Source organism: Chrysochloris asiatica, unplaced genomic scaffold, assembly GCF_000296735.1.
Source record: "Chrysochloris asiatica unplaced genomic scaffold, ChrAsi1.0 scaffold00134, whole genome shotgun sequence".
NCBI classification, from domain to species: domain Eukaryota; kingdom Metazoa; phylum Chordata; class Mammalia; order Afrosoricida; family Chrysochloridae; genus Chrysochloris; species Chrysochloris asiatica.
The window spans coordinates 8743615-8767838 of NW_006408652.1; the positions used below are offsets into that span (position 1 = coordinate 8743615).

At 39.5% G+C, this 24224-nt stretch overlaps 2 protein-coding genes across 2 annotated transcripts in view; one reads left to right on the plus strand and one right to left on the minus strand.

Annotated features, from left to right (window-relative positions):
• Positions 1-24224, plus strand: part of AFF2 (AF4/FMR2 family, member 2) — a 559120-nt gene that overhangs the window by 129937 nt on the left and 404959 nt on the right. The gene's annotated exons all lie outside the window — the stretch shown is intronic.
• Positions 23756-24224, minus strand: part of LOC102820045 (uncharacterized protein C14orf142 homolog) — a 34614-nt gene continuing 34145 nt past the window's right edge. Inside the window, exon 3 of the mRNA XM_006869721.1 lies at positions 23756-24058. Within this exon, the coding sequence (XP_006869783.1) occupies positions 23756-24058 (303 nt within the window). The remainder of the gene's footprint in view (positions 24059-24224) is intronic.

Here is a 24224-nt window from a genome sequence, read left to right on the forward strand (position 1 = left end):
ATATATATATATATAATTCATTCAGGAAATGCTTCCCCCACACACACCTCTTTGGGGCATATAAGTATCTGTGGTAGATGTTCCATAAATGTTTATTATGAGTAACAATGATAACAGTGGTAGAAAGACCAATACAAGTGCTATGCCGCAGTGCCTTTTATCTCATATAACAATTTAAACATTAATGTTGCCATCAATTACTCCCCAAAAGATGGTGGAAGCATATTTGTTAGTAATGTTTTGATAATAACTATATAAACAGATATTTGTCATGCTATTCTGACTCCTACTTCTTCATTCACAGAAGAACATTTTATTTACAATGTCAAGTAAGAGGGTGGCAATTTCAATGAGACTTGCAATTTATCACTTAGTTCACTTTCCAAGGCAAATCCTGGAAGTTGCATTTCGCCCCCCTGAAATAGATCAGGGATCATTCCTTTGAAATGTATGGTTATAAGTTTGCTCTGGAGGAAACAAAAAGCTTATATATGATACATATATCTATATTTATGTCTATAGCACCTCTGCTGCACCCCGTGATACTTTCTTTGCCTCAGGTTGTTGTTGTTGTTAAGTGCCATCAAGTCAGTTCCTACCCATAGTAACACTGTATAGGGTTTTTGAGGAGCAGCCGATGAGCTTGAACCACCAACCTTGTGGTTCAAATGACCTCGCCGTCCAGCACATTAACCTACTGCACCACACCAGGACTCTAGGTGTGCCTTAGGTAGTAGGGTTGATTTCAGTCCACCAGAGTTTATAGCATCCCTAAATGCCTCGCACATCATCTCACTTGGCAGAGGACAACTTTCTTTTGAGTGTATATTTCACAAAAGAATATGTTCATAATGAGGGAGATTTTACTCATGGAATGAAGCATAAAACAGAACAAAATTGGGCAAAGTTAAGACAAATTATTTGATGGAATAAAAGGAAACTTGAGTATGACAGTGACAAGCACAGGCTTTGGAATGGGAAACAATTAATTGGCTCTCATTTTCTGGGTGATATTGGGCAAAGCCCTCTAGGTCTCATTTTCCTCACCTGTAAAATGGGAATAATAATAAACCTGGACTCATAGTGTCCTTGGGTGACTAATAGAAACATCATATGTGCTTGAAATCATTTTTGAGGATAGCACAAGATATTAGTTAACGAGTGTTTAACTTGGAGACTTACTTGCTCAATGGAAGCAGTTATTATTATTGTCATTTAAACTGGAAGGTTTTAAAGAATAGAAATGTAGTATCTCATAGTTGTGGGTGCTTGGAGGCTGAGATCATGGCATGTAGATTCCTTCTGAGGATCAGAGAGGGAATCTGTTCCACGTCTATCTACTAGTTTCTGGTAACCCCTTGGCTTGAAGCTGCATTTTCACCAGGTCACCCTTCCTCTTTGTGTCTCTTCTTCTCTCTTACAATGATGCCATCTATATAGGGTTAGGAACCACTCCAGTCCAGGATGGTGGTGCTGGTGGTGGTAGTGGTGTGCCATGGAGTCGGTTCCGACTCATAGTGACCATATACAAGGATTCCGAGGCTGTAACTCTTTATGGGAATAGAAAGCTTCATCTTTCTCCCATAGAACAGCTGGTAGTTTTGAACTGCTGACCTTGAGATTAGAAGCCTAATTTGAAACCACTATGCTACCAGAGCCAATAGTATGTTCAAGTACCCTGTTTATTAAACGGGTCACATTCACAGATACAGGATTTAGGACACAATTTAATCCATACCAGAAGTGTTCATTGTGGTTCCCACATATGTGTGCAGGACACAAGCCCATAAGACCATCTAGACTTACTACGTCGTCCCACTTTCATGTATCCCTCGTGGGTTAATTACTATGTCCTGTCAAACTGATTTCTCCTCCTACCCTTCCTTCCTGGTGTATGACAATGACTTCTTGCTTGTTTCTTTGCTTAGAGTCTTATTTCCCAAATAAGCCCTCCATACACTTGCAAATCTGAGCAGGTAAGCCCTCCATGGAATAGTTCCTCAACTCTCCAACACCTGTAAGATAAAAGTCATGAACCACTGTTTAGCACCAAGGCCTAAACTACTTTCACACCAACCTCTTCACTACTGGGCACAATTTCACCATGTGCACACTTCATTCCCATCACACTATTAGCACCTGAACTCCTCATGCTTTGTTGTGCCTCTATGCCCCTCTGAGGAACACCTTCCTACTCTACTCCAAAGGAATGCCACGGACGAGGACCTATAGATGGTTGAGACTCCAATTCAGATGTCTACTATCTAAAAGTATGAGGTAATAGATGTCTATTCTTTAATGCACTCATTTGTGATATTTTTATTATAATAGCCAAAGGAAACTAAGACAAATACCCATGCCTGTTACTAGGACTTGTCCAGGGCAAGAGACCCAAAATATATAAGATTGAGGATGGAAAGGCAGCCAGCAAGTCAACCTAATGACCTGTCAGCTACTCTTGATATGTCTGAACTTCCTCAAGTCTTCTGGAAAAAGTGTAGGTAGAAACATCTTCTCAACCACCACCTACAAACACTATGATGAGGGAGAAGTTGAATGAAACAGATATAAGGTAAGAGTATTTCTAATTATATATCTGGTAGGGGGTGATACAGAGTACTCACCTCCCTCTATCTTCATTCATTTCTAAAATTTTAATTATTGAGAATACATTAGGCACAAGATGGGGAGTGGGGAAAAAAGAAACAAAAACTCCAATGGACAACCACCTTGTAAACGTCTTGTGGTGGGGATGGCTATTAAACCGGAATGCTCAGTACTGACTACAGCTCAAACGAGTTTAGCCAAGCAAATCAATGCAAGTTAATCTTTCAGCGTCAGCTGGCTGAGTTTGGGCCTAGTGATGAATGCCTTGACTGGAAAGATGAAATGCTGGAATGCCAGCCAGTGGTCTGACAGCTACAGATGGTGCCAATTACTGCCAGTGGAGCCTGTCCTGCAGGGAGCCCAAGATATCTGATTTGTGGCCAGAGGAAAATGAAAAAGAGGCCTTCCAGCTGGGCCTGTCACCTGTCCTTTATTGTTCCAGAACCAAAAGTGTATTCAGGTGTGAAATTCTTTTATTTTGGGGGGGTGGAAGGAGATGCCGAGTGTGAGGAGGGGAATAGTATAATTCGGGTTCATCATTATCCAACCATATCCATTTTCAAGCATTTGTCTGAGAAGCATAGAGCAAGTCATTGCCAAGGTTGGCCATTTCTTCCAGCCTCATCTGTACGAAACAAAAGACTAATGGGAAATCATCCTGGCATATGGACAAAGACAAATGAAACCATCCCAAAGGCTCATGATTCCCATGAGAGTATGCATACACAGGAATCTTCTAGAACATCTTTTCGGGAGGGTGTTCTTGCTAGAAGGAAATCTGGGCTTCTCTTTGTGTCAGACTACTAATCTAGGCACTTCCCATGTTTAAAGCCTAGTGACAAATGAGCCCAGAATGTGGATTGGAGGGGTCTACACCCAAAGGCTCACTAGCTTACTGCTACCCTCAGACTTTGGAGAGACATCAAAGTTTGATACCTTGGCATAACCTTCATCAACATTATTGGAACAAATATTCTCTAAAATTATAAAACAAAAACTTTCAATAATGCCGTTGCCATTGATTGAGACCTTTCTATGGACTAGGTATTTAACCCAATAATCCTTAATAATTCCACCAATCTTCCTTGATGGATATTATTAGTCCTTCATGAAAGGGCTAAAGGGAGTAATAATATCCATCCAGCAAGATTTTTTGATTACTCCTTCATGAAAGGATCACACCACTCACCTGTCAATCTGTCATACTGTGCTGCCTTCTGTGTTGCTGTGATGCTGGAAGCTATGCTACTGGTATTTTAAATATCAGTAGGGTCACCCATGATGGACAGTTTTCAGTGGAACTTCCAGACTGAGACAGACTAGGAAGAAGACCAGTTAGAATACTTCTGAGGGGTTACCCACTGAAAACCTTATGAACAGCAATAGAACATTGTCAGACTTCGTGCCAGAAGATGAGACCCTCAGATTAGAAGGTATTCAAAATGCAACTGAGGAAGAGCTGACTCCTCAAAGTAGTGTAGACTTTAATGATGGGAACGGAGCAAAGGTTTCAGGATCTTCCTTTGCTAATGTGGCACAATTCAAAATCATCAGAAGCAGCAAAGACACCCATTAATTATTGTAAGATGAAATATATGAATTATGAATTTAGGAAAATTGGATGTTAAAAAAAAATGAAATGGAATGCAAAAAGATTGGTATCCTAGCCATTAGTGGGTTGAAATGAACTGGCATTGGCCCTTTTGAATCTGACAATCACATGGTTAACTATGACAGGAATGACAAATTGAAGAGGAGTGGCATCAAATTCCTCATCAAAAAGAACATTTCAAGATTTATCTAGAAGTACAATGCTGTCTGTGATAGGATAAAACTACAAGGAAGACCAGCTAATACCACTATTATTAAAATGTACACAACCACCACCAAAGCCAGTCCTGATTGAACTGAAGAATTCTACCAACTTCTTCAGTCTGAAATTGATCAAACATGCAATCAAGATGTATTGATAATCACTGGTGATTGTAATACAGAGGTTGGAAATAAACAGGAAGGATCCATTGTTGGAAAATATGGCCTTGGTGATAGAAGGGATGCTGGAGGTCACATGATAAAATTTTGCAAGACCAATGACTTCTTCATTGCAAATACCTTTTTTCAAAAACCTCACCAGATGCAAAACACAAGAATCAAATTGACTATATCTCTGAGAAGAGGTGAAGAAGAAGCTCAATATCATCAACTAAAACAAGGCCAGGATCACATTCAAATTTGGGCTGAACCTGAAGAAAGTTAAAACAAGTTTATGAGTGCCTAAATATGACCTTGAACACATTCCAACTGAATTTAGAGCCCATCTCAATAACAGATCGGATGCATTAGACACTCATAACTGAAGACCAGAACATGGGATGACATCAAGAACATCATATATGAAGAAAGCAAAAGGTCATTTAAAACACAAGAAAAGATGAAAAGGACAAAATGTGTATCAGAAAAGACTAAAACTTGCTCTTGAACGTAGAGAAGTTACTGAAAGAAATTATAAAGAAAAGAGTTGAAGAGAACATTTCAAAAGGCAGCGTGAGAAGACAAAATCAAATATTATAATGAAGTATACAAAGACCAGAAGTTAGAAAACCAAAAGGAAAGAACATGCTTAATAGTTCTCAAGCTGCAAAAATTGAAGACAAAAATCAAGCATTGAGTGGTAGTATTAAGGGATTCTATGGGAAACATACTGAATCACGTTTGAAACTTGAAAACAAGATGGAAGTAATACACAGTCACTGCACCAAAAAGAATTAGTCGATGTCCAATCATTTCAAGAGATAGCATGTGATCAAGAACAAATAGAATTGAAGGAAGAGAAGTCCAAGCTGCACTGAAAGCATTGGTGAAACAAAGGCTCCAGGAATTGACGGAATAATATATTTCAACAAACAGATGCAACATGGAGTCATGAAGCCAAAAATTTTGGAAGACATGTCCAATTTATTGGAAGAGATCCATCTATGTGCCCATTTCCAAATAAAGGTGACCCAGCAGAATGTAGTAATCATCAAACTATACCATTAATATCACATGGAAGTGAAATTTTGCTGAAGATTATTCAACAGTGATTGCTGCAGTACAATGACAGGGAGCTACCAGAAATTCAAGCCCGATTCAGAAGTGGAATGAAGGATATCATTGCTGACTTTAGGTAGATCTTGGTTGAAAGCAGAGAATACTAGAAAGGTGTGTACTTATATTTTATTGACTATAAAAAGACATTAGACTTTGTGGACCATAAAACATTATGGATAACAATGAGAAGGTTGAGTATTCCGGAACACTTAATTGTGCTCATGAGGAAGCTGTACATAGGCCAAGAGGCAGTTGTTCAGACAGAATAAGGGAAGACAGTGTGGTTTCAAAGTAGGAAAATTATGTGTTTGGGTTGCATTCTTTCACCATATTTATTTAATCTGTATGCTGAACAAATAATCTGAGTAGATGGACTACATTAAAAGAATACATCATCAGGCTTGGAGGAAGACTCAACAATGTGGGGTATGCAGATGACACAACGTTGCTTGCTGGAAGGGAAGAGGACCTTAGAATACTTACTGATAAAGTTCAAAGACCATGGTCTTCAGGTTTCACCTCAATATAAAGAATACAACAATTCTTATTACTGAACCAATAAATAACATCATAATAAATGGAGAAAAGGTTGAAGTTGTCGAAGACTTCAATTTACTTGGCTCCACAATAAGTGCTTATGGAAGCCTCCATCAAGAATTCAGATGATGTATTGTATTGGGCAAATTTCCTGCAGAAGAACTCTTAAAAGTGTTGAAGATCAAGGATGTCCATCCGAGGACTAAGTGTGCCTTGGTAATTTCAATTGCCTTCTATGCATGCTAAACTTGGATGATGAATAAGGAAGACTGTAGAAGAATCCATGCGTTTGAATGATGGTTGTTGTTATTAAATGCCATTGAGTCGGTTCCTATGGAGCGACCCTGTATAGGGTTTCTGAGGAATGGCTGGTGAATTTGAACCACTGAACTTGCAATTCAAACTGACTTTGTGGTTCAAACTGACCTTGCAGTCCAGTGCATTATCCCACAGTGCCACACCAGGACTCCCTGAATGATGATATTGGAAAATACTGAACATACCATGGACTGCCAGAAAAACAAGTAGATCTTTCTTGGGAAAAGTACAGCCAGAATACCCACTGGAGGCAAGGATGGTGAGACTGTCTCTTATACTTTGTACATGGTATCAGGAGGGACCAGTCTCTGGAGAAGGACCTCCAAAATTGGAGGATCAGTAAAAAAGAGGAAGACCCGCAATGAGATGGACTGACACAGTGGCAGCGACAGTCGTCTCAAATGCAATAGTTGTGAGTATGGCACGAGATTGGACAGTGTTTGTCTCTCTGTGCATAGTGTTGCTATGGGTCTGAACCTACTCAACAGTACCTAACAACAACAGCAACAATGAATGGGCTGAGTAGCAGAGAGATTTTTTTTTTTTCCTTAAAAGAGAATTGCTTGTAAAAACTTGAACAATTTAGAATTATTTTACCTGCAATGCTTGAAATACTTGTAGATAAAATATCTGGACCACTTTTCCTTATCTCCCTGACTTTTTGAGAAGCCAGGGTATCATCCAGATTCTGTTAACAAATTAGCAGTAAATCTGGTCAGTTGTCTTCAGCAATGCTCACATGAAAATTGTTTAGGTGATCTCCAAGACAACCCAGTGCTAGGTCATTTGCTAGAAGTCATCGAACTCTACATTTAGTCATATTTTAGCCACTAAAATATATTATAGAGAGCCATGACAAGGAATCGGTAAGAGAAAAGATACATTAGAAGGAGTCTGGAGGAAGCCCCGGGTAGGCTTCCTATACTGTCTCCATCCCATAACAGGGTTCAAGGGTTCACGCCAGCAGTCAAAATGAAGCAACAACAACAACAACAAAATGAAGCAACAAGTGGAAAGTAGTCTGCCTTAGGAAGTCCAGATGAGACTTAGTGGGCAAGGTTTTTGTTTGGGGATAGTCACATAAGAGTTCTCTTCTTAATAACTACCCAAATTCCAGACTTCTAGAGGAAAAGCAAGTGTTTGAAGCCCCAGCTGGTGAAACCACCTTATCAATTAGGGAAAGTTTTATTTCAGTGTAGGGAACTGTTTACCAGCCAAGTTTCCAGACACCAGCCAAGGACCAACCAATATTGTAAGTAGGTCTTTAATAGAGAGCAATCTTAGACCTGCGGTGTTAACTCTTCTCTACAGATTCTTGGTTCTTGGCCAAGTCACCTTAGCAACATTCTTATCAAGTAGAATTACACATGGCAGGGTGTGAGACTAAGCTGAAGTACTGGTCTCAATCATGTATTTCAGAGGTCCTGAATTTAGCTAGTTTAAACAAATCCCATTAATCGCAAAGGTCTAAGAAAGTCAGGGGACATTCTCCTTAAGTTTCTGTATTAACCTTTTCTTTTAACCTTTTCTGGTGTATCAATTCAGACACCAGTTCATTTCTGCCTACTAAGTTAAATTTTACCTGAAGGCCTTCCAGGGCTGAGGCAGTGTCATGATTGGCAGGGTACATATACAGAAGAAATTCTATCTCAGAGGACACACAATGACCATGTTGTTTTTGTAAAGTGCCATCAAGTTGGTTCCAACTTATAGCAACTCTATATAGGGTTTCCTAGGAACAGCTAGTGGGTTTGAACTGCTAATCTTGTGATTCGAAGTCCAGTGCTGCTCCTACAGCGCCATGGTACCCCCTGAAAACCAGAGTTAATAATTATTAGGACAGTCTGGCTAGTCCTTGTTGTGGACTGGATTATGAGCTGGGTTGCTAACCACAGGGTTAGCAGTGTGAATCTACCAGTCACTCTGCAGGAGAAAAATGAGGCTTTCTGTAAAGATTTACAGCCTTAGAAACCCTATACAGGGTGATTGTGAGTCGGAACCGACTCTACGGCACACAACCACCATCACCAGGCAGTTCAGGGTAACAGTGTTCCTCCTCATATGTCCTCTTACCATGAAGACTCCCACTAAAGTGCTAAAGAGATGAGCAATGCTTTTATAGGACAATTTGAAATATTTATCTGTTTTTTAAAATTAATAATGTACTAGTGATTGACCCAATTTAAACATAATCAAATGAAAATCTCATTCTTTCCCTTCGGAATTATCTGACTGGAATTACCTTATTGCTGATCACTAGTAAATTGGAATGGAGAAAGAAACTTTTTTCTTTCCTTTATTTCATTAAGTCCAACCTGTAGCAAATGAGCTCATTTACTTTCAAATTCAAACATAAATGGCTAGCAAATTTTAGGATCTGCTTTAAAATTGTAATATATTGGCAACAAATGGTCCTATAAAGATGACCTCTAGCATCTGAGAAGCGGGTCAGAGAATCCAGAAAGGTCTTTGTTTGCCAGTTGTGTACATTGTATTTCTACCATATCACTTTGGAGAATTGGCAGTCAGTCTCTGCTCTGAATGCTAAACCACAGTCTCGTAAATGGGAAATTGGCTTGTACATTACAACATTTGGAAATGAAGATAAATGGAGAGAGGGTAAAAGAAATCAATAATAACACAGTGCTTTACAGTTTACAAAACATTGCTCCATTGATTCTCACAACTGTTCTCTGATGTTGCCATTTTCATTCCCACTTGACAGATGAGAAACAAATTCTTGGGATATGCTTAAAATCACTCTGAGCAAAGAAATAGCAAAGTGGAGATGTAAACACAGATATTCTGACTCCCCACCCTGAACTTTTGCCACTCTTGTTAATTTCCGTCGAGTCGATTCCGCCCCATAGCGACCCTGTATAGCGTTTCCAAGGAACAGCTGGTGAGTTTGAACTGCCGACCTTGCAATCAAACGGCTTTGAAGTCTGGCACATTAACCCACAGCGCCACGCCAAGACTTCTTTGCCATAGGGTTTTCTTGGTTATAATTTCTACAGGAACAGATCACCAGAACTTTCTTACACAGAACTGGGGGAGTTTGAGGAACCAGCCACAAGGTAATCTTTGAAATTCTTCATCTCTAACCTTTTTCCATCATGCAAATAGCTTACATTATTGAGATTTGTAGGCATTCTGGGCACAAATGGCTTTCAATCTACCACTAACCTAAAGGTTGGTTCCTCAAACTCACCCAGCAGTTCTGTATAAGACAGTCCTGGTGATTTGTTCTTTTAGGAAACCCCATGGAGTAGTTCTCCTCTTTCACACATGGGATCTATCACCCTGAGTTTGAAGCAACTCAACAACAACTGTTTTTGTTGGTGTTGTTTTAGTTGGTAGGCTAGTTGGCTGATACCCTTTATAAAACTGATGTTTCCCTTGAAGAAGCGCCTTACTTTTTCAATTTCTAGATCAACAGACTTACTATAAAAACAGATCTAAATTTTCATGTTATTGGTCATGGCTGATAGTCATAGTTTCGATGTTATTGTCGTTAGGGCTGGTATTGATAGTTTTGATAGAGGAGTGCTATAGTAGAGCCACTGGAAGAGGGGGAAAGTTGCAAGACACAAATCTGGTATGGGTTACAAAACAAAACTCAGAAAGAGTAATAGATCTCTATAAAGACATAACTCTGGATTTCAGATGGGCTGGAGAAGCTTCTGGCTAGTGAATATTCCTGTCCACAGAGAAGCCAGTCTAGGAAATCATAGTCTTTAATTTGTTGATATTACTAGCTAAGACAGCATTGCTAAGATGGAGAAAGAATTCATCAGGCCTCTGCCAGGTGGTAAATAGGGATGCAGCCAAATCATGAAACACCCTAATCATGAAACACTCTCTCTTATTGAGTTGACAATGAATAATTAGCTAAGGGTGAAATCAGCAATTCTCATTTCAAGGCGAGCTGCTCTCACAGCATCATCAAGTTTGCTGTCCATTTCCCTTTGTCCTTGTCTATTTAAGAACAAATATCTAGACTTTAGCCTTACCAGGGAGTGGCTTGTGGTTGAAGGAACCTCTGCCATCTCCTGAACCCATTTTCATTTCCTGCCTGCAAGAAGAGAGGGGATAAATTGGGCCCAATCCATAGGCCATAGGCCCCAAGTGGACAGTTTTCTGCAGAGCCAGAGAAGAGACTAGGCGGGTTTATGTAACATTAAACCCAGGCGGGTACTTACCCACTTTGCTGCAGAGCAGCATGTCTGCGACTTGGCACAAATTAGTATGTTTGTGTTTCATTTCACTTGGCCATTGGCCAGCAGGGATACTCTATTTTCATTTTGAAATTTTACTTGGCAGATCCTTAAAAGTCACTGGAGAACTTTTCCTGAGTAATAAAAAGCAACTTTTATTGAAAACTAATTATTTTGGGGGGATGAATATGCCAGCTGTTTAAAAACGCTCTGGTCACGTTCAAGCATATTTTAATAGTGTGCCTACAAGTCCAGCAATGCAATTGTGAAATCCTTTTTGACAGGAAATCATAAGCACCTTATTCCAAAGTGCTTGGAAGTCTAGTTACATGAAGGTCTAGACATTTGATAAATGAAAAAAACAAAAAACCAACAAGAACACTAGTTGATGAAGTCGGTTACTTGGGGAATGGACAAATATTGGATCATTAAGTACATAATGTACAGATTTATTTGTTTTTCCTTAGGACTTAAAGCAGACAAAATTAATGAATATTGTATTTTGGAATTTTTAAAAAAAATTATGGGAAATGGAATGAAAAGATAATAGAATTTGTCCATGGATTTTCTGAAGCCTACTCATACTCACTGAGAAGTTGTAAGGCATTAGAAGGAAGTGGAATTGAATGGGGAAGTCTGGCTGTGTCCAAACACACAGTCGTTGTGTGTTTAAGCACTGGGAGATATACAAAACACATGATTTTAACATTGTCTATATCTACTCGACGGCACACAACAACAACAACAACATATCAACTAGAACTTTACAGACTAATAGGGTGAATCCGAAAAGGGAGGAGAAAACAGAAATGGTAAAAAACACAGAAAGATTTAAGTGTAAAATACAGATGTAAGTGATATCTGGTCTGTATTGTAACTCAAGGGACCAAGCAAGAGAATGCTAGCAAAGGTCATATTTGAGCTAGGCCTTGAAGGATGAGGAAGATACTGATAAGTGGAACACAGAGGGTATACGTTTCTGTGGTTGTGGTAACCCATGATCATCTGCTTGTTGTTGTTGTTGTTGTTATGTGCCTTGGAGTCGGTTCTGACTCATAGCGACCCTGCACAGGGTTTCCGAGGCTGTTAATCTTTATGGGAGCAGAACGCCTCATCTTTCTCCCGCGGAACCGCTGGTAGTTTCGAACTGCTGACCTTACGGTTCGCAGCCCGATTCGTAACCACTACGCTACCAGACCATCTGCTAGGTGACTTAAAACAACAATTTATTCTCTCATAGTCCTAGAGGCCAGTAGTCAGAAATCAAGGTGTCATTAGGGCCACTCCCTCTGAAGGCTCTAAGGGAGGGTCTGTTCCATGCTGCTCGCCTAGCTTTGTGTTCCTTGCCTTGTAATCACATCATTGCAGTCTCTGTCTCCATTGTCACCTGACCTTATCTGTATGTGAAATCGTTGTTGTTAAGTGCCATTGAGTTGGTTCCAACCCAGAGCGACCCTGTACAGGGTTTCCGAGGTTGTAAATCTTTACGGGAGCAGAAAGCCTCATCTTTCTCCCGTGGAGTGGCTGGTAGTCTCGAACTGCTGACCTTAAAGTTTGCAGCCCAATTCGTAACCACTACACTACCAGAGCTCATCGTAGTCCTGGTATATTGCTGTAGGATAAGCACTGAACTATTAACTGCAAGGTCAATGATTCAAAACCACCAGCCCCTCCTTGGAAACCCTATACAGGGTTAGTATGAGTCAGAATCAACTTGAAGACACTTAATAACAACAGCAATTACTGGATTAAGGCCCACTCTAATCCACTAGGGCCTAATTGTAATTAAATAATAACATCTGCAATGACGCTATTACCAAGCAGACCACATTATGAAGATCAGAGGACATACATTTTTGGGAAACACATCAACTTGCTATGGTGCTGTAGGATAAGCACTGGACTGCTAACCTCAAGGCCAGCAGTTCAAACCCACCAGCCACTCCTCAAGAAACCTTGTACAGGGTTGCTATGAGTTGAAACCAACTCAATGCCACTTAACAACATTCAACTTAGTATATGAAAGAAAGGGCATTTTGCATTGAAGGAACAGTAACAGATGAATGAGTGGAAGTATATGACGTCTAAGAGATGAGCCTGGATGGCAGGTCCTAATGTGACACTACTGAGGCTGTTCTATTTTCTGTATAGGTTTGTGAGAGGGTGTTGGCTTTCTTTTTGGTTGGCTTTTTGAGAAAGGGAGTAGGTGTTCTGGTCTCATTTTACTTCTGATGACAGATAGAGAATGTATTACAGAGGCATGAGGACAGAGACTTAGACTGACTAGAAGCTATTGCCATTGTTCACACAGGAGATGACAAGATCTTGAAAGGGGCAGTCAATCAATTTTCTGGTGGATGCAATCAATGCAGAGAAGGATCTGGCTAATACAGGGGGTGGGAGAAGTGCTTTACTCTTAATCACTTGTTTTTATTGGCTTGACTTCGCCTGATAAGTATCTCAATTCTCCACTTTCTTTGCCTATGTTACAGCTGTTGTAGGCTCTAAAAAAAATTGCATAGTATCTCTAGGTTTCATTTTAAACCGCCGAAAATAGTGATAATAATTATTGCCACCAACAGTAAATGCTTCATAGGAATGCCCTACACATTTATGTGAGTGTTAGCATATTCTAGGCATGAAGTAATCATTACTAAGATTTCTACTAAGTTTTCTAATGTACTAATGAACTTCAAGAGCCTCTGAAAATCCAACACACCCAAATACTAAACCTTTTAAATACAAGGAAACATTCTTAGTAATTAAAGGGTGACACTGTTTGGTTAAACAAGAATCTATGATGGCCTCCCTTTCACTTGTTGACTGTTTCAGATCCATTTTCTTTTGATTCACAAAACTTCCTTATATAAAACAAGTGCAATTGACCAAAGGATGTTCTAAACACCTAAGACTTCCTAGGTGGTGAATCTGTCTGCTGTACAGTGGAAGGGAAGTCCGGGTGTAGCTCAGAGACTGGTAGAGTCCTTTGCCCAAAGACCAAGGGCTTAGCAACTGCAAGATGCTTTGTTTTGTTCTAAATGGTGATGGCAACTTTAAGGAAATAAAATGTGTTTACCACCTGACCTCAGGCTATTTTAGAGCTCTATGGAAACAAGTTGATTGAATTAGGGGAAAATTCAGAAGACTTTTCTTTCAGGAAATCAGTCCACCCTATCCCCCAAACCCAAACAAGGCAAAGTGCACTTTCATGAGATGCACATGTGTGGTGTGTGGTGATGTGTTGATATATTCAGAATTACGTTTTGTAGAATATTTGGGATTGGTTGGACAGGATTAGCCTTACTCAGAGGGGGAAAAAAAAAATGTCCCAAAGGCAATGATGCATTTTTGTTCTCCCACCAGTCAATCATCAAGTGAAACCATTCCCAAACTAAAAATCATTTCACCAGGAAATTCAGGAATATGAGAGCTGGACTTTCTATTGCCAGAGAGTGTGATTTTCTGATGGTGATGTGGCTCACACTGCAGAGGAGAGGGCCTCCATGTGAACCACTAACATCCCCAATGACATGGAAGCATTATATTCCAGAAGGAAGAGTTTAACAGCCAAGGAGATTTTAAGCACACATCTGGACAGACCTCAGAGACTACTATATCTAAGATCAGCTTTTTCTAACAAGTCATATCAGTGAGAACCTACCGGCCCCTTCCTCTAGGTAGGGCTTCTAGTTCCCTGAGTGTCTAATTCTCCCTGAGATTTATTGTTTTTGCTGAATGCCGTCGAGTTGGTACCAACTCATAGCAACCCTCTATGGGATTTCTGAGGAGCGGCTAGTGAGCTTGAATGGACCACCGACCTTGTGGTTCAAAGCAACCTTTCAGTCCAATGCATTAACCCGCAGCACCACACCCTGAGACTACTCCACCACAAAATACCCCAAAGAATCTTCTTCCATGCCTCAGAACAGCCAACAGAAATGAATGACATTACACCTGTGCATACCTCAGGCCTTGGCAGGATCCAACCAGGCTGAATGGGCTCTTTCCCTACTGGTATTGGTACAGGACCAGTCCCAAAGAATGTAAATTGTGATTTCTATATTTGAATCAGTTAATAGGATTGTTGTAATTGGAAAAGAAAAATTGTGTCTGTGAAGATGGAGGCCTGGCCTACGTCTCAGGAAACTTTGATATCATCCGACTACTTATTCAATTTTTAAGGAGCTTTCGTAGCGTATTGATTACGAATCGGGCTGTGAACTGCAAGGTCAGCAGTTTGAAACTACCAGCTGTTCCGCGGGAGAAAGATGAGGCTTTCTGCTCCCGTAAAGATTTACAGCCTTGAAAACCCTGTAACAGGGTCGCTATGAGTCGGAACCGACTCCACAGCACATAACGACCACCACCATTCAATTTTTATACCCAATGCCTAAGTATTTTCCTTCTGAATGCAACCTATACCTTTTCTCAGTTCTCACAGAATGATGAAAGTATTTGGGATAGTGCTGATTATTTTTAGAAAGACAGAGTTCAAAAAACATTGGGTACAGGCTCTAATGGCTTTCTATAGAGGAGAAGAGCTGCCATTTTTATTACTGTGATTTTGGGTAAGTCATATCATCATTCTGCTTTTCTGTCTCTTTACATATAAAATCGGAATGCCTAGGACCTGCCCCACCAGCTTCTTGACACTGGAAGGCCAAAGGAGATGTACCAGGTACTAGTTCTTTGAAAATTGTGAAGGCAGTTTCAAATGTCTTTGGGGACAAGGAGTACATTGTGAGCAAACAGCCCATGATTGTCCAGGTTAATTCGCTTTCACTAGAAGCAGACAGATTTCAATAACTAACCCAGCCGCCCACTTTCCTAGTCAAACAACGTTTGTGGCTTCTTCTTCTTTGTATCTAAGTAGCAGAAACTTGGAAATGGTTTGATCTTTGGTCAAGAGGGCCAACTCTGATTTAGAGAGTCAATTAACCTCTTATCAATGGCTAAGGCCACCTTAAAACAACTGTAATTATTATTCCTCATCCTGCAAGGCTGGATTTTTGAATGTGGCTCACTATTTTTCCTCATCAATGAACTGGTGAGAATAAAGTAATCAAGTATTAGTTCATCTTGACCACTTATGCAACAGCCTGCCCACATGCTTTCAGTTATATTCAGCGCATTGGTTTATGGATGGGTAAAATGGTCATTCTTTTGTTCATTAAACTATTTATGGAATACCTGTGTCTCTAACATTGTCCTCTTAGGTACTAAATTCTGGAGGATTTGTCTAGCTTTAAAGCCCACTATCCTTTCTTTTGTGCATTCATTTACTTGATAGACTCAGGCATGAGCCCTTCATATTCATTCCCCAAGGTGAAAGAGGTTCAGTAGACTTGTCTGTAATCTCTGCTACGAAGGGGATGAGAACGTGAATATGATGAAAATGAAAAAAAAAAGTTAAAACACTAAAGAGAAGCAAAACGACATAGTTTATCAAGTGAAATCCACACTCCATGTGATTTGGGGTTTTCTGATTGTCAGTTTTCTTTTTTCCTTTGGAGTGCTGCCATTGGGTTAACGTATCACTAGATGCACAACCCACCAGTGGATACAATTAATGCTTGGAAATTTTAGCTTTCTGTCTCACCAAGTATAGAAGAATGTCTCAATTTGACAGTGGGCCTGACCAAATGCTAATTTGTTTGGGGAGACAAAATTCGTCAGTTTGTAGCTACGTCAGTATTGGTCTGTAATTTGACTGAAGGAGACCAAAATTTACCCAGCTATTTACTTGTGGTGGCCTCTGTTTGAACAAAAGTGCCATTCTCAGTAAGATGATTAAATATCCTTGCATGGCATCACCTTATGTAAATAATGGGGGTAAATGAAAAAATATTGCTACTATGGATCCAGTTCATCCATGGATGAATTTATTCCAACAAAAGATGCTTAAACATGTGTCTGTGATCAGTGGATGGTTGCAGACAAGTTCTCTCAGTAATATATAGGTCTTGTTAAGTTCTGTCAACACAGTTTTGACTCATAGTGACCCTTTATAGGGTTTCTGAGGAATTGCTGACTTTATATTCAGCAGACCAGTGCTGATCCTACTGTGCCACATTGGTCTGTTTGGTGCCTTCATAAAACAAGGTCCCATTAAAAAAGTGGCTGCCAAGGGGATCTTCTGGACCAGTTAAATACATGTCACAGAGGTCAGCTCTAAAGTTTAGGGCCACTGTCTTTTGGGATTCCAAAGGTATCTTTTTGTGTTTTGTGTTTTTTTGTTGTTGTTATTGGGTTTTTTTGAACTTTCAATTGTGAATTGAGTGAAAGTTTGCAGAGCAGATCGTCAGTTTTACATTCACTGAATCCTACACTTCTTTCCTCTTAATGATCGCAATCCCCTCATTGTAACATCACTTCTCCCACTTCCTCCCTGTGGTTCTGGTTTGCATTTCTCCTTCTTGCTCCATCATGCTGAATCTTGTCCTTTTGATCTCAAATGGCTGAACATTCTATGGTATTGGAACCTCACTAGTGTTGTTGTCCCCCCTATATGCCTATCTATTTCTTAGCTGAGAATTGAGCCACGAGGTGAATTCACTTCTAAACCTGAAAGGTGATGAAAGTTCTCAGTGTTCCACCAGGCTCTATCTAACCAGTAAGTCTGGGTTGGTTGTTTTTTTTTTTTTTTTTTTATGATTTTGAGTTATGTTCTACATTTTCACTCCAGGAGTCATCTTGATAGATTTTCTTTAAGACACAGGATGGTTAACAGGGGCTTATTGGGAAGAAGTTTAAAGAAAATAGAAACTGCATTGGTGAAAAAAGGTCAGGAAAATTTTATGCCAAGGAACTGTGTTCTGCCCATTTTTGGAGGGTAGCAAGGACTCTCCTATAAGAATTTGATCGGCAAATCTTACTCCATTCACCCTACAGTATTAATCATGCCCCTTCTGAGTTCTTTTTGTTCCTAAAACTAAAAAAGAAAAGAAAAGAAAAGAAAAACAACATGTTCTGAGTCCCTCAAGGATGTCCCAGATGATGTTTTGACTTGGAGTAAATTGAAGAGTGCAGAATTCTTTGGGAAAAGGATTGTTGTTGTTAAGTGCCTTCAAGTCTGTTCCAACTCATATATATAGGGTTGTAAAGGAGTAACTGATGAGTTTGAGCTGGTGATCTAGCAGTTCAAATCAAAAGGATTATAGAGATGGAAATACCACCTTTAAAATGTATAAACCTACCTGGAAGGTATGTTGAGAAACAATACCTTCACATTTAGATATTTTTGTTTACTAAAGATTCCTATGCTTACTTTCGTGCTTAACTAATATCTTGAGTGTGGGATGACAAGGTGCCTAGGGAATGAACAAGCATAACTTGGTCATCTGTACATTTTTCAGGCTCACATGAGGACAGTGGAGAAGGGTTTGCTTGGCACTCTCTTTGCCTCCAACATTCTAATAAATTCTTTCCTGTAATAGGCACTTTTTTGCCCCACACTCCATGACATCATTTTCTTTTCTTTGTTTCTTTTTAAATTTTGATTGTGCTGAAAATATACACACTGAAGAATCCTCCAACACAACAACTTCCACATTTACAATTCAATGACAGTGATGACATTTGTCATGTTGCATCACCTTTATCACTAGCCTTTCCCAAAATCTTCTACCACAAATGGCACAAACTCAATGCCCCCAAACATGAACTCCCTCTTTCCCCCTCCCTTCCACCTTGGGTAACCCATTCACAAACTTTTGTTTCTATGTTTTCTTATTTCATATAAGTGAGTTAATATAATATAATATTTGTCCTTTTGTGTTATACTTATTTTGCTCAGTATAATGTTTTGTAGGATAATTATTTTGGACAAGCATCAGAACTTCATTTTTCTTTACAGTTGTTCCTTCTTTCGCTCTTCAACTTCCAAGTCTTGTCTGATTTCACCCCAGGACTTTGACCCAAATTAGAGGGGAGTTGATAGTGTAGGGGTAGAAGAGTCTGTTGCTGTTGTTAAGTGTCATGGAGTTGACGCTGACTCATAGTGACACTGTATAGGGTTTCCAAGGAGTAGCTGGTGGGTTTGAACTGCTGACCTTATTGTTAGCAGTCCAGTGTTTGTCCTGTATTTCCACACCAGGACTAGCCATTTAAAATGATAGAAAGGACGAAGAAAGTTTTTGAGTCTATTCTATGTGTTTGGCACTCAGCTAAGCTTTTATGTGTATCATCTCATTTGATCCTCACAATAATCCTATGACGCTGAGCTAGTATTGTAGTGTCATTGAGGCATAGAGTGACCATGGACCTATCCCAAACCATGTAGGAAGGATGAAGCCATAATTCAAGTCCAAGTCCATATTGATTCCACAGCCTTGTGCTCTTTTCACTGCACTTTATTGACTCCCACTCCATCTTTCTTTGTTGACTCAGAAAATGACGGAAATGATAGCTACTGAAGATAGGCCATTCTCTTAGATGGCTTAGGCAAACCAATGTATTAATTTCAAAGATGCTCAGTATAAAAAAATTAGGAATTGAGAAGTTTAAAATGTGTCTACCTCAATATTTATCAATAATATCATATTAACCATCACATCTACCAAATACTTTGCTGCCAAGTTGATTCAGAGGCAGAGAAACCCTCTAGGACAGGGTAGAACTGCCCCATAGTTTCCAAGGCTGTTAATCTTTACAGAAACAGACTTTCACATCTGTCTCCCACATACTGGCTGGTGCATTTGAACACGTGAACTTTAGGTTAACAGCTGAGTGATTAACCGCTGCCTTGCCAAGGCTCCTTCCACCAAATATTAGAGATAATGAAATCCAGCATCTATTATAATAATTCATTGTAAGCCTGGCTTTCCATTAACTTTATGCATCAGTATTTTGTGTGTCTTCAACTTGTTCAACTATATACAGAGAAACAGGTGTGAAATTGGGAAGAACCCTCAAAATTCATCTAGCACGTATGACAGTTTGAGTAAGCTTAGGTTCAGAGAAGGAGACTATTTTTGCTCCCAAAGCCACACATCAAGCAAGTGGCAGTACTAGAACCTGACCCTTAGCCAAATGTCACTATGTAGCAGAAGCTATAAATCACATGGAACAAACCTATGTGGCAAAGATTCAGTTAAGAATAAACTGGATTTTGTGGTGGCTTGACAGATATGTATGTACAAGTGACTTGCATGAGAATCACATGCATGTTAGACTTAAAAGTAAGAGGCACATGTTATCTTCAGTATTAAAAACAAAACAAAACAAACAAACAAACAAACAACCAGTTGCCATGCGTCAACCCCAACTAATGGCAACCTCATGTGTATCAAAATAGAAAAAACAAAAAATGTGTAAAATAATTATCTGTGCAAGAATGGGTTGAAAAGTCTTATCTCAGATTCTCTGATGCATGGTTCTCTTTGAGGGTCTATTCATAGATATGTACATTCCCACTCTTTTCTTATTTTGTCTTTCAATCCCACCTTTGACTTTTTGGAATGTGCACATACACTGAGGTTTTCCTTATATTTTGCCATGAGCACATTAAGACTCTTTGGGTGGTGGAGCATTATAGCTGAAGAGTGGCTCTACTAGAGAGTTTTGAATTCTTAGACAGATCAAAAAATCAATACATTTGCAAATATGAAAATTTATTTTGTCCAATATCGTCACCTTATTCCTATTTGTTTAAAGAAATGACTGTGGTCCATTTGAGAGGTTTTATTGAAAAATAAGTGACCTGTGCAAAATATATTTCTACTTATGCTCATTAGTAAAGAACAAGGCAATAACTCCATATATTACAATCTATTAAATCAAGCCTTCTGCTACCAGACTTTTAGAGACTGAAATGCAAATGAAGCAGTATTTACTAGATAGCTTCCTGCAACAAACCTACTATTTTCCAGATGAAAATAAACTTGATATCACATGTTGTTGTTGTTGTTAGGTGCCATCAAGTCATTACTGACCCATGGCGACCTTTATGCACAGCAGAAAGAAACACTGCCCGATCCTGGGCCAACCTCACTACTGTTGCCACACTTGAGTCCATCGATGCTGCCACTTGGCCAATCCATCTCGTTGGGGGTCTTCCTCTTTTTCTCTGACCTTCACCTTAGCAAACATGATATCCTTCTCCAGTGACTGGAACCTCCTGACAATATGTTCAAAATATGAGAGACGAAGTTTGGCCATCTTGTTCTCCAAGGAACACTCTGGCTGCACTTCTTTCAAAATAGAACTATTGGTTCTTTTGGCAGTCCATGGCACTTTTAGTATTCTCCTCCAATACCACAACTCAAAGGCATCAATTCTTCTACAGTCTTCCTTATACTGTCCAGCTTTCGCATGCATATGAGGTTATTGAAAATACCATGGCTTGGGTCAGGCACACCTTAGTCCTCAAGCTGACATCTCTGCTCTTCAGCACTTTAAGCAGTTTCTGTGCAGCAGATTTGCCCAGTGCAATACACCGTCTGATCTCTTGACTGCTGCTTCCACGAGTGTTGACAGTTGATCCAAGAAGAATGAAGTCCTTAACTTCAATCTTTTCTCCATTGATAAGAATGTTGTTTATTGGTCCAGGGGGTGAGGACTTTTATTTTCTTTACACTGAGATGCAATCCATACTGAAGGCTGTGGTCTTTGATCTTCATCAGTAAATGTTTTAAGTCCTCTGCATTTTCAGCAAGCAAGGTTGTATCATCTACATATTGCATGTTGTTAATGAGTCTTCCTCCAGTCCTGATGCCACGTTTTTCTTCATATAACCTAGCTTCTTGGATTATTTGCTCAGCACACAGGTTGAATAAGTATGGTGAAAGAATACAACTTTGTTGCGTACCTTTCTTAATTTTAAACCATTCGGTGTTCCCATGCTCTGTTCAAACAACTGACGCTTTGTCCATGTACAAATTCCTCATGAGCACAATTAAATGTTCCGGAATACTCATACTTCGCAATGCTGTTCATAGCTTGTCATGATCCACACAATCTAAAGCCTTTGCGTAGTCAATAAAACACAGGTAAACATCTTTCTGATATTCTCTGCTTTCAGCCAAGATCCATCGGACATCAGCAATGATATCCCTAGTTCCACGGCCTCTTCTGAATCCGGCTTGAACCTCTGGAAATTCTCTGTCAATGTATGATTGCAGCCATTTCTGTAATACCTTTAGTAAAATTTTACTCGCATGGGATATCAAAGAGATTGTCCGATGATTTCCGCATTTCGTTGTGTCACCCACCTCTCTTTGGAATGGGCACAAATACTAATCTTTTCCAGTATCCCTAAAATTTGAATTTCCTTAAATTTTGTGGAAAGTGAAATAGAAAATGAGAAGTTTGATGTAATGGTTCCATTTTCTATGAGTTCATAGGTTGTTGTTGTTAGATGCAATCAAATTAATTCAGACTCAGCGACTTGCCTATTCCTGCATAATCCTCAAATTATTTGTTATATTTGAGCCCATTGTTGTTGACAGTCTTCTTTTTATTGTTGAGATTATCAAGCATGATGTCCTTCTCCAGAGACTCATCCCTCCTGACAACATAACCAAAGAACAGAGACGAAGTCTTGCCTTGGTGGTTGCCAAGAAACATTCTGGCTATACCGCTTCCAAAACAGATTTATTGGTTCTTCTGGAAGTCCATGATATTTTCAGTGTTCTTCTTCAACACTATAATTCAAATTCATCAATTCTTCTATGGTCTTCCTCATTTAATGTTCAACTTTCACATGCATATATGCAATTGAAAATACCATGGTGTGTGTCAGTTTCACTTTAATCCTAAAAGTGACATCTTTGCTCTTCAACATTTTTTTTTTTTTTTTTTTTTTTTTTTTTTTTTTTGCAGCAGCAGATTTGCCTAACACAATACATCATTTGATTTCTTGACTGCTGCTTTAATGAGTTGATAGTGGTTCCAAGTAAAATGAAGTCTTTGACAACTTCAATCTTTTCTCCATTTATCATAATGTTATTTATTGGTCCAGGTGTGAGGATTTTTGTTTTCTTTTCATTGAAGTGCAATCCATACTGAAGATGCTAATCCTTGATCTTCATCAGTAAGTATGTCAAGTCCTCTTTGCTTCCAGTAAGCAAGGTTGTGGCATCTGTATATCACAGATTGTTAATGAGTCTTCCTCCAATCCTAATACCACATTCTTCTTCATTTAATCTAGCTTCTTGGATCATTTGTTGAGCATACAGATTGAATATGGTTCAAATATACAACCCTTATACACACCTTTCCTCATTTTAAACCATTCAGTATCTCTTTTTTCAGTTCAAATGACCACCTCTTGGTCCATTACAAGTTCTTATGAGTAGAATTAGGTGTTCTAGAATACTCCTTCCTCATAACATTCTCCATAGTTTATTATGACCCTCACAGTCAAATGCCTTTGCATAGTCAGTAAAGCACAAATAAACATCCTTCTGGTATTCTCTGCTTTCAGCTAAGATACGTCTAATGTTAGTGTAATATCCTCCTTCCATTTTGTCTTCTGAATCCATCTTGAATTTATGGCAGCTCCTGTCAATGTACTGCTGCAAAAGTTTTAGAATGTTCTCCAGCAGTATTTTATTTGCATGTGATATTAATGATAGTTTTCAATGATTCCCACATTCCACTGGATCATCTCTCTTGAAATGGGCACAAATATGGATCACTTCCAATCAGTTGCCCAAGTAGCTGTCTTCCAATTTTCTTGGTGTAGGCATTTCCAGTGCTGCATCAGTTTGTTGAAAGATTTCCTCAGTTCCTGGAGCTTCATTTTTTCCCCCCCAGTGGTTCTATTTTATTTACATGGTCTAAAATTTCTTTCTCACTCAAGAAAGCAGATTTATTTCTAAGAATTCTTTTGGTGTTAAGAAAGTTTTTTCTTTGACAAAAACTGTCTCAGGAGAACAAAACAGATGCTTTTCCAAATTAGAGCACATATCTTTTCTGAAATGTTGGTGTGTTGTAATTAGGAGGACAGTAGCAGTCTTCTAGTTTGGATTTCATACAAACTAGTGTTAAGTTGGTGGTTTGGGTCGTTTTGCAGATGGTCCATCTGAGTTAATTCTGTTATCAGGGTTGTTTTCATCTTCTGTATCATCTTCAGCATCACCATTTAAGGCTTCGCCTCCAGCTGCCACCGCCACCGGATCCTGAGCTTCCTGCTGTACCAGGCTGCTGAAAAGCTCGGCCAACCTCTCCCTCAGCTGGGCCACTCCAGACAATAGGCCCTGGGGAGGGTCGGCATGGTTCGGTGCCTCACAGGACACCCGTAGGTGATGTCGCTGCCCGTCCCTCCTGACAAACTCTGCCAGCAGCTCCTTGGCAACCAGAGAACTTCAAGTGCGTGCTGGAGTCTCATTTTTGGCCAGTGCTCTCAGTGCAGCTTGAACTTCTTCCTTCAGTACCAATGGTTCTTGATCATCTTCTACCTCTTGAAATGGTTGATGATCAGCCATTTCTTTTAGGTAAAGTGGCTGTGTATTC